Raw genomic sequence first — 12,062 nt, 5'->3', positions numbered from 1 at the left:
GATAATTGAGAACACGCACTTAGGTTGTGACAGTTCTCAAGTTTGTAACCATGGTTATTATTTTAGTGTTAAGTAATTTATGTTATTTTTTATCACGCTCGGCTTTGGCATCGAGCACTGTAATTTTGTAATTTGTAATTTCCCATGAGGACATCTGTATACTAGGAGATATATATATATATATATATATATATATATATAGAGAGAGAGAGAGAGAGAGAGAGAGAGAGAGAGAGAGAGAGAGAGAGAGAGAGAGAGAGAGAGAGAGAGAGAGAGAGAGAGAGAATGTGGCCCTTGAAGTAACCGAAGTATTTTGTTCACACACTCTTCAATAATACAGATCAAGATTGCTTCAAGTTCACCAAACTTCCGGTTACCAGCACAGCCTTGAGCAACGCCTTGAATTCTCCTTGAAATTAGTTTATTTACGTTGTTAGATTATTTTGTTTTGCCATGGTTACTCTTGTTCGATTTCAGTGAACGACATTTTTTGAGTTTCTATATAATTGTTTTTAGTCAAGTGGACTTGGAATTAAAATGCTGGTCAAGCAACGTTTCTATAATGAGTGAAGCCAATTGTCTGTCTTCTGTTACTCTTTGTTGTAATTTGATCATTATTACAAAGTTGAAATATTGTCTGAAGTATTATACTGTTGATAGTGATACGAAGCGACATACGCATGCACGATGAAATATTCGACACTTGAAATAGTCGCAAAATTTGTCCTACTAATTTCACATACCATATGACATAGCGCTTAATATATCCCGAAGAGTAATGTGATTTATACCACTGAAAGAATTCTCTCCATGCTTGCACAGGATGTCTTGTATGTGTCGTAATGGTTTTAAGAATTGAGATAAACCATCCCGGGAAAAGTGGTGCCGTGGATCCTGTGCGTAAAGCGAGCCATACCAGCCTCGTTCAGGAACGCGGGAGTGAATGGGGAAGACACACGCCTCTTGTAGTACGCTATTAAAATCAGACACACAGGGATCAATAATTTAGCAAAATAACAGCTGCTTAGCGGGACCTATTCTCGGTTTTCTTTCTTCACGTAGCTTGAAAGCATTTTTCTGTTTGTCGCTAAAAATAGCACCGATGTTTGGAAGCGTCAGATAGCTATCGTTCACACAGTTTGGCAGCTAGTACAGGAGTCGGTCTGACAACATGAAAGCTTCACGTCGAAATCATGAATCTGGTCAATTACTCATCTTGCCGCAAAGCGACAGACGTTGATAAGACTTGTGCCAGCAAGGTTATACACTCGGCGATCGGTAAGTGGTGTTTATTGCGTTGGCATTGAAAACGGTATTTCCGCACAAAACGTACACATTTTACTGAACGAGACCAAAACTTACTTTTAGAGTTCCCAGAGGATACTTGAATTATTCAAAAACTGCAGTTGAAGATAAGCCTAGCTCATCATTGGTGGAATACGCGGGCTCACGTTGGATCGCGAGGGCAGTAGTTATTCCGCCTGTATACCAAGCTGTCAGTTCATATATCAATGTGCAACTCCCTATATATCTGACCCGTCTCTACCAAGCCATCAACACATAAAATATATCATATAACATGTATGTGTGTGTGTATGTATGTATGTATGTATGTATGTATGTATGTATGTATGTATGTATGTATGTATGTGTGTGTGTGTGTGTGTGTGTGTATGTATGTATGTATGTATGTATGTATGTATGTATCTATGTATGTAACATAACATAAGATAACGTAATATAATATAAGATAACGTAATATAATGTATCATAACATAAGATAACATAAGATAACGTAATACAATATAATATAATATAATATAATATAATATAATATGATATAATATAATATAATATAATATAATATAATATTTATGATATATAATATCAATGTGTATACATGCATGTGTACACATAGGTAAGCAGAGATAGACAGACAGATAGACAGACAGATAGACAGACAGACAGACAGATAGATAGGTAGATAGATAGATAGATAGATAGATAGATAGATAGATAGATAGATAGATAGATAGATAGATAGATAGATAGATAGATAGATAGATAGATAGATAGATAGATAGATAGATAGATAGACAGATGGATGGATGGATGGATGGATGGATGGATGGATGGATATTTAAAATTGGATAAATTTTGCATCGAGTACTTACTCCGTTCATAGGATACTTGCGGTGTTCGGCAAGGGGAGATGTACTCTGAGAGAAAGCTGGATGTAAAAATGCATCACGGCATTAGCTGAAAACTACTTGAAGGATAAATAAAAGCTTTTACAACGGCGGTAACATATAACAGAGATCATTCTACTTCTGTCGCCGTTCCACATAAAACTTGAGCTAGCGGCAACACAATTATATACTCAATGGTTTTTTATTTCAAGGAATTGTGAGTATGAACACTGGCTTTCAGTACTGTTACCGGTAAAATCTCCTTAATTACAAAAGAAAAAAACAAAAACAAAAACCCCAAAACAAACAAACAAACAAAAACCACACACACAGCCCCCTAAAACAACGACATATAGCAACACAATGAGTTCACTGACCGGCAAGTAACTCGCCAACACACGGTCCACATGATTTTATTAACGAACAAATCAATATGAAGTGATCGGTGGCTTGTTTGAAGAGCCCTTTGACTAAATTGGATAAGTACGACATTTATAAGAGCTCTGTGTGCTCTTGACGTCAAAAGAATGAACAAGCAGGGTATGAAGGTCAGACACATACCCTCTTTAGGACGGGTAATAAATGAGTTTCACGAATTCACAGCAGAAAAAAGAGTTGAACATTCATCTGGTTGAGGGCGCGATACTTTAAGAACATTCCGTGAAGCGTGTTTGACCTCGTCTGAGGAATGCTATTCACGCCTGTTCAAAGGACATTCACCACTCCGGCAAAGTCAAAAATGCGAACAAGTATTGCTGTCATGATAACTGGACAAAATTCAAACCTAAGAGTGTAATTATCCTCGATGCATCGTTAATGTCGCGATCATCTCCAGAAGAAGCACGCGGAGAAAGGCATTGCAAAACACTGATTGATACAATACGGATATGGATATGTAAGCTCCGACAGTCAGAGGCTTTCTTATTTTGACTTTTAGTTTGTGTGCGCAGATTTTGATTACGTGTAACGGGCTTGATGGTGACTGGCCAGAGAGAGAGAGAGAGAGAGAGAGAGGGAGAGAGAGAGAGAGAGGGAGAGAGAGAGAGGGAGGAGAGAGAGAGAGAGAGAGAGAGAGAGAGAGGGGGCAGGCCTAGTGACCGTCGACTTGTAGGCTTATCGGACAGATTACTCTATGCAGTGGCTGGTGTAACCTCCACAAATGTAATAATCTCCACAAATGTAATATCAACCACAATTGTAATAAAATGCACCCATAAATGTAATATCGCCCATAAATGTAACAAAAATCAACCATAAATGTAATAAAAACACCAACCACAAATGTAATAAATGGTAACCATAAATGTAATAAAAAAATACCCATAAATGTAATACTTATCAACCATAAATGTAATAAATCTATTTTGTCGTTGCAATTGAGGAATTAGCCCTTAAATATTGATCTATGTAATAAGGAAAGCAACTCCACACATTATTCATTTCTTAATTGTTTGCGTTTAGTGTGTTTTGCATATTTGAAAGTGTATTTTACGTTTCCCTGTTTTGTGTACAGAACTGATTGGCCATGGCTAGACACAGCTGTAATCTGAACGTCAGTGCAGTCTCTACTCCAGAGTGGGGAAGACTGTATAACACTACGATCCTTTAACGCCGGTTTTTCGAAAATTGCCGTACTTTTTTAATCAATTGTCTCAAATTCGTCTTCAGTGGATAAATTGTGTGCAATAATCGATAGATTGTCTGTATTCCTATGTTGTCCCACTTGAAGTTTGTTCCTTCACTAGGGATGCCAGGATGTCTAATTTTGTTCTACTGTGTTCAAGGTAGTGTTCGTATTGTTTTTTACTAGATTGAAATATATGTTCTCGTCAACATGTTATGTGTCGTAAGTTTCTATTATAAGGTTTTATATTTTTCTGTTATTTGTTCTGAGTCATCTGTCATAAGCTTTGTGTGGTATCACTGGTTGACGAGTTATTTTGACGCTTCCTTATCATGTAATTATCAGTGTCTAGAACTGCTGTTCCACTTCCATTTTCTAACGGTTTGATCAGTACCTCGCCGTTTTCTGATAGCGTTCTCAAAGTATTCTATTCTGTCTTTCGGAAAGGAAACCTAGTTTCAGGAAAGTATGCAATAACATTACGCTAGTCTTATTAAAGTTACTATTTACTCAGGCATTGATAAACAAATGACCACATATGCAAGTTCAAGTTTATTACATTTATGGTTGAGTTTTATTACATTTATGGTTAATTTGTTTATTACATTGTGGTTGCGGGTTGTTACATTTATGGTTGACAATTTTATTACATTTTTTGGTTGATTTTATTACAATTGTGGTTGATATTACATTTGTGGAGATTACTACATTTGTGGAGGTTACAGCTGGTCTATATTGATATTGGCGAATCTGATATGCTTCAGCCTCTAAATCTAGAACATACAGTTAATTTCAGGCTTTGTGCCGCATTCATTCAGCTGTACAGCTACGCCCAAGTTTATATTATCTCATTAACAAAACGCCTTTGTGGCATTAAACGACGTGGACTGCACCCCTTTATAACTGTCTTTTCACGCCATGCATTCTCCCGGTCAATGAAACAATCGACGACTCGGCGTTGCTCTCACACCCAGAGACCATCACTACGACAATAAGTGGCACGAAATACGGAACCCGAACATCTACGTCCATTTTACAACAGCGCACGGTTGTTACACGGTACCTCCGAAGTCAACAGAATGTGTTGGCGAATGTTCCTTGGCGTTCTTGTTATTGTCATTGGCCTCCTAAGTTTTGGTAAGTGCCCTGAAATATAGATACATATAGTTTCATTGTCTTTCAAATAGCTGGCGATAGTTCATTTGGACAAATGACGCATGGCTTGATCTGTGACAAATTCTGTGATATATAAATGCAAAATCCGGATAGTGCTATTTCCATATGTATTTTTATAAGTCAACTATGAATGAGGCAATCAAACACAAGATTGTAATCCTGTGGTCCTCAACAGCTCACATGAGTTATACTACAGACCCTTTTGAATAAAAATGTTCAATCATTTTGCAATGCATACACTGAATCAGACAAAAAAGTCTTATAATAATGACATTTTATATTTCATTATCGCAGTTCAAACGCAGATTTCTGCATATACAGAGCATACAACGGAGGAGATGACGCCAAGTGCAAGTGTCACTGAGAATTTTCAAACAGGTACCAAAATCTGACGTCCGTTTACAATCTGCACGTCTTCCTCTCGTTTCCTGTCATTTTCTAAGGACTAAGGTTTATCTGCCTGCCAGCATGTCTGCATTTCTTTCAGTCTCTCGGTAAGCACATCTATCTACCTACCTATCTATCTATCTATCTATCTATCTATCTATCTATCTATCTATCTATCTATCTATCTATCTATCTATCTATCTCTAGCTAGCTAGCTAGCTAGCTGGCTTGCTAGCTAGCTTGGTTACTTGCTTGCCGGTTAGCAATTAAAATCTATCTCACAATCCATGCCTTTGTTCACTCACCCGTCTGTATAATGTGCTTTTCCTAAGTGTGAGTTTGATAGTCCTCGGCAACCAATTTATTACAACACTTAATTTGTCAAATATGTTTGTATTGGTAGTGGTCTCCGAATAGCGATAAGACTTTATCTTATGTTAGCCTGTATAGAATGCAGTTGTGATATAAGGACGTATAATCTTGCAACCAAAGATTGAAGGCCCATTTCCTTGAAGAATTATAATGGCCTTGTGTACTATAATAACCTGGGGAATTAAAGCTTGCTCAGAGGAAGAGAAAGATTATAGTGTGAATGAGGCAGGATTATGGATTAGTTTTCATCATTTGAAGTATTAAGTTTCAAGCGTGTTGCTATTGTTTTTTTCCTAACCCAAGCTGCCGACATTGCAAACCTGTATCCTTTAGAGTGAGATTGCTGTCAGATTCCGTTAAGATATGTATCTACGACTTTTCAATATGTTTTCAGGATTTCATCTCAAAATGTTATGACATGTTATTATTCTAATTGCGAAATAAGTATCTGCATGGTTTTATACTTGTTGAAGTAACATGTCATCGTCATGTTTTAATTTGACTCACAAAACTTGTATTGCCTATAGTTGTATTTTGGAGTAACTAAGAGTAAAATTGCATGATATCTTGCTAAAGAAAAATGTACATAGAGACAGATACTTTGCTATTAACATTTGTGTAAAAGTTGGCATAATTTGTATACTACTTCAAAAAGTGAATGAAGGTAAATACATATAAATGTCATTGCATTCATAAAGTACTATACTTTGATCCAGCAAGGTGATACTACGGTTATTTTCCTTTAGCTTACACATCCATTTCGCATTGATTCTTATGGTAGACGTATCAACGGCCATAAATATGCCCTATACTAATGAACAAACGGTGATGCCTGACGAGACAACAGTTGACACTGCGACAACGATGTACTCAACTATTGAACCGTCGACTTTTGAACCGTCGACCTTTGACCCGGCTACCTTTGACCTGACTACCTTTCATCAATATGAGTCAACAGAAGAAATGCAAACAGAAGAATCAAACACAGACATAGGAACGGTGGAATTAAGCACAGAAATGGGAACGGCGGAATCAAGCACAGGACCGACAACAACGCCCTCACCGTCCATGATACAGCAAACTACTCACCCGACTGCCGTAACTCAAACGAAAACTACTAAGTTCACAACACCTTCGACTGAGATCCCACCAACAATACCTACTAAGACCACTGCACATCAAGAGACGGTAACATTCCCACAGGAAGTGACACAGACCACCACAGCTAGGCAAATGGTAACACAACCACAGCTTATGACTACCTCTGTACCAGGAACAGGTATAGATATGCCATATGATCTTTTGAAAATTAATGATTTTAAAAGTAGTTTTTCTCAAATGTAATGAATTAAGTACCAATGAATAGTCTCATTTCACGGCGATACGGTCATTACTACGAATGGATATATTTCTGCTAATTGTACTTCTCTCCTTTTTGTGAAATGTATATCTTAAAGATCATCCTTCAGAAGAACCATCTTGACTAAAACTAAAATGTACGACTGCCCGAGGTTTGATATTACATCAAATGCCAGGCAAGATCTAGTTCTTCATTAAGCTCATGTTTTTATCATACCTCCAATACACACTGATATAATCTTTCACGTAAATCTTTTCTGATACTCCTTCCAAGACGATGCCTCGGAAAAATCAGCCCTGTTTTTCTTATTAGTCGGAGATTTCATGAAAACCCGATGCGATGAATTCATATTGACCTCCAAATTCTGACTTCAGAACAATTTTATTAAACGTGTAATATTTTCTCCCAAAAAGGAGACAATTTCTCGTAAAATCCTGTTACGAATGAAGTGATTTACTAAACCGTTCACCATTTTGTTTGTTTTATTCACTGTCAACAGAGGGAAATTCCAGTTGCTCCGAGTTCAACACTTGCCTTTCTTGTGTTAATTCATTGTATTGTGGATGGTGTGTCTCTGAAACAAGGTAGGATATATTCAGATAATTAAAGGGATTACTTACATTACGGACCTATGTTTATCAAATGAAATATGTTCCCGAATGTTTGAACACTTGCAAGTATAATGCTTCATTCTGTCACATAAAGCATTGGTGATAATGAATTAACATTTGGTCTCCCACTAACGTATCACTTGAAAACAAAAGGTTATCATTTAAGGCAGAACGCGTCTCGGGGACAGAAGCTCTTGAAGAAAGAAAAACTTTCACCGGCTTATTTTTACGAAAATCATGAATTTACTTTCCCCCGTAGAGTTAACACATGGATGGCCATTTTGAATTTCAAATATCACAAAATGTTGGGTAATTTGTTTCGCTAGTTGCAAACTTTGCACGATGGCCCCCATTTTTATTGTTGATTTGGTAAGAGAATGGTTGAAAGTTTCACTGAGAGTAGTTTGAGCAAAAGTTTAAGTCTTTCACTTTCGAGGCGCGTACTACCTTAATTTTGCTTAGGACGATGAATGGACAGACGGGGAAGGATAGCTTGGTAGATTATATAGATGAATTGCTGGTTGTATTGATGGATGCGCGGATGGCTATTTTGGTAGATTAATGTGTCGATTGATAGACGAATGTATAGATGGTTGGTACATGTGGATGGAAGGATGGAGGGACGGATTAATGGCCGGCAGGCTGTATGGATGCAGTGGTTGGATGCAGTGGTTGAATTTATCCATGGACGGATGGATGTTTGGATCGACTGATGACATTGCGTGATTGGATTAAATCACAAACTAATCCAATTGTATGATCTGTTCGAGATATACGTTCTTTACGACACAAGGATTTCAAAGGTCTGGGAATTTAAAACAAACATCACAACTACTGGATTTAATAAGCTCATCTTTGTTACGCTTATCAAATTGCTTTCACTTGAAAGACAAATTGGTTCAGAGTGAATCAGCAACTGATTAATTGTTGTCCATCTACAACAATTTGTTGCTTTAACACTGAGAATCATCAAAGTTGTTAAAAAGTTCAGCCTGTGACAATCTGTTTCTGCTTTGACAATAGTTTATTCATTCATTCATTCATTCTTTATTTGTCATGTAATAGTTACACGAAATTTTGTGTACATTGGCAGAAGGCAAAAATAAGAAAAATTAATATAATGCATAAAGTCTGAATCAATTTATCAATCTGATATACCACAGATGCCTTTCTGATGAAACTTGTGCAGTTGAGAATTGGTTGAAAAATGGTGACACTCCTCAGACACGACTCAACAACCAGTGCGCAATTATAGATCTACTTGATGGCTACACCATAGAGGTATGCTGCTCAGCATAATTTTTTATCCTTTTACGGTATGGCCAGAAAATTGCCGCATGCAGTTTGTGTTTAAGCGTTACAGTAACTCTTCATGGTCAGCGTTTATCGCACAATGCATAATGGGTAAAATTGATCAACCCATAAGACCTGTCAACTTATGAAAACACGAGTAGACTTGCTGGCAATATAGACAAACGCTAAACAGATCGTTCAATCTCTACAGTGTATTAACGATGTGTCTAGGCACTTAGATAAGCTTTTCTCAACACCTTAATAAATCACCATATGTACAATGCAGGTTCTTTTAAAGATTTCTGGCATTCAACAGATGCGTATTCTTAGAAAATTACTTGCCAATTTATGTTTCCCAAATGTACTCGTAGCAATATTCATATGTTTTGAAGTGCGTGTTGAAGTCTACTGTTTAAAATTAACTCTAAAGGTAATACGTGATGTTATTACTTGTTACAGTTTGAACCTGATGTTGGTATCATAGATGGTGACACGGACGTGGATCTTACGTTGAGGACTGATAAAATAGTGTCGCTGGATTTGGCAAGCATTCATATCGCCGGCGTTCCGTGTGGTCAGTTTAACCTGCTTGGGAACTCAACGTCAACAGCGTAAGTTGTTTTTTTCATTCACAATCAATAAAAATTCGGCGAACGGTTATTACATGGAAATAAATGAGTTCATAGATAATAGGGTAGATATCTATAATTTTGAGCCCTCCTTTTGACTAACATACTGACGCTGAAAAGTTACACTATAAAGAAGATGAAAGTCAACTTGTTGTACTCAGGAAATGTGTTTTTCGAATCGCTTAACACACTGCGTTATAAAACCTTGTCCCAAACTTTTTCTTTCTCATCATGATATGAGCTCCCTTCTCACTCTTCTGTCTTTCAGTCATGATCTCAACTGTACAACACAACAATCAGTTATTTCAAATGGACCAGTGACTATTAACATTATCGTTGGACTATCAACACTTGCTCTAACATCTGACAGCAACTTTACTTATGTCGTGAGTACAAACATAGACCCGCGAGTGTCTATGGTAGAAATAAGCATGTTAAATACATCGCAGATTACACCTTTTCATCGCTAAATGCCATTGATCCCAGACTGCGTATCGATGATGGTACTGTTATATGGATTTTGGGAACTAATGCCAGCCGCTAACGGAGTCTAACAGGACTTTCTAAATATCTCCGTCCAACTGATTCATGCTTAATGATAACATACGCTAACAAACTGAACCCTTTTTATTTGAAAAAGGGAATAAAAAACTTTCACCATTACCAAAATTTCTGAGTTCTATTCTATATCTACTGCTATTGGTTTAGAAATTATTATATTTACTCACCTTCGTAAATTTTAAAGAGAATTATATATTTACCTAGTTTATTTTATTAGTTTTCTACATACTAATAAGCAAAGGTCGGTTCCCTATATTTAACTGCACAGTAAATAAGTATCCCAACTCCTTCGTGTAGATTCCATTCCAATATGACCTTAGCACATCTACAGGAGTAGGTGTGTAGGTTTACCATATGTTGTGATCATCTTCAGAATCGCTGCATGACCGTACATGCTTACACTTATGAAGCGTGCATGATATTTGAAATTAAATATTTTTTCTTAAAAATTGATGATACAGGAATTTCTGTGCAAAATCATCTCATTTAATTGGATGCTTCAGTTTTACTGTAATATGGTTATTTGACATCGATGAAATACCAAGATGACCGGTCATGCATGTCATGTCAGCAAATACGGCAAATTAAATTTCAAAGGTAAAGAAGCTCCAGCACCTAGATAATTTCAAATAAAAATAAATTACAATGGGGATTGATTTCTTTTTTTCCACAAAAGGATCCAGAAATCGGTGATTTTGAACCATCTAAGGGACCACGTGCTGGTGGAACGACATTGAGCATCTATGGGCAACATTTGAACATAACCCGGAATGTCGATGTGATCATTGGTGGACAGCCTTGTGAAATTAATTGGTAAAGCAGTTGTAGTTTGATGTAATGATTACCAAAAACGACTTACTTAAAACTTCTTCCGTCGATATTACAATGACCTAACTAAGAACAACTACATAAGTATGGAACGATGAATAACAAAGAATCGATTTACCTGTATCAATATAAACAGTTCACTCGATGATCACGTGACAAAATATACAGTGCATGCTACTGAAGCTAATATGTAAACATGGTTTACCATGTATGTGTACACGTACATTTGTGATTGCAGGTTATTTAAGAAACTAACGTCTGCTGTATGTCATGCCAAGAATGTTTTCTTACACTGTTTTGTTTTGTATATTTTACAGTTATCATATGAAAGGTTTCAAAATCAATACAAGTAATAACATTGCCATTCAATCTCAACATTACAGGAGAGCTGAAACCTACCTGTCATGTCTCACATCGCCTGTAACTGAGCCTTCCGAATCACTTATCAGCGTCATCTTTGATGGAAGATACACAAGACAAAGTGTCAGAAATTACTTTTATCAGGAAGATCCCACAATTGAAACAATTTTCCTCTTAGCACATTCATCGGGTAATTAGAAGTAGTTAAAAACAAATTAAGGCAGGACGCGTCTCGGGTACAAATATTTGGACGCTTAAATTTCAACAATTCTTTTCTGAGCTACCACTTGTGGGGATTCATTTTAATGCTCTTGGAGAGAGAAAAACTTTCACCGTCCTTGTTTTTTGAAAATCGTGAAATTTTAATTTTACCTCATAGAATTAACACAGGGATGGCGGCCATTTTGAAAATGAAATGTCGCAAAATACTGAGTAATTTGTATCGCTAATTCCAAACTTTGCACGGTCACCCCTGATTTTTATTTTTGATTTGGTAAGAGAATGGTTGAAAGTTTCATTTAGGAAAGTTTGGGCAAAAATTTAAGTCTTTCACTTTCGAGGCGCATACTACCTTAACACTATGTGGTATTACTTGATTTATCCAACATGGAAGAGACACACTGTCTTTCAGGAAAGTTATAGATTTGACTCTGTTTTAAGATCAGTCAATTC

At 36.7% G+C, this 12,062-nt stretch overlaps 1 protein-coding gene across 1 annotated transcript; it reads left to right on the top strand.

The window, feature by feature from the left end:
• Nucleotides 1-6,576: 6,576 nt before the first annotated feature.
• On the top strand, nucleotides 6,577-7,092 carry LOC139117886 (integumentary mucin A.1-like). The gene has a single exon (XM_070681120.1). It carries the CDS (start codon nucleotides 6,577-6,579, stop codon nucleotides 7,090-7,092), a length of 516 nt encoding a protein of 171 aa, XP_070537221.1.
• The last annotated feature ends 4,970 nt before the right edge of the window (nucleotides 7,093-12,062 follow it).

This window comes from Ptychodera flava, chromosome 18 (genome assembly GCF_041260155.1).
Source record: "Ptychodera flava strain L36383 chromosome 18, AS_Pfla_20210202, whole genome shotgun sequence".
Taxonomy (NCBI): domain Eukaryota; kingdom Metazoa; phylum Hemichordata; class Enteropneusta; family Ptychoderidae; genus Ptychodera; species Ptychodera flava.
This window is presented reverse-complemented; position numbering and strand designations above follow the sequence as displayed.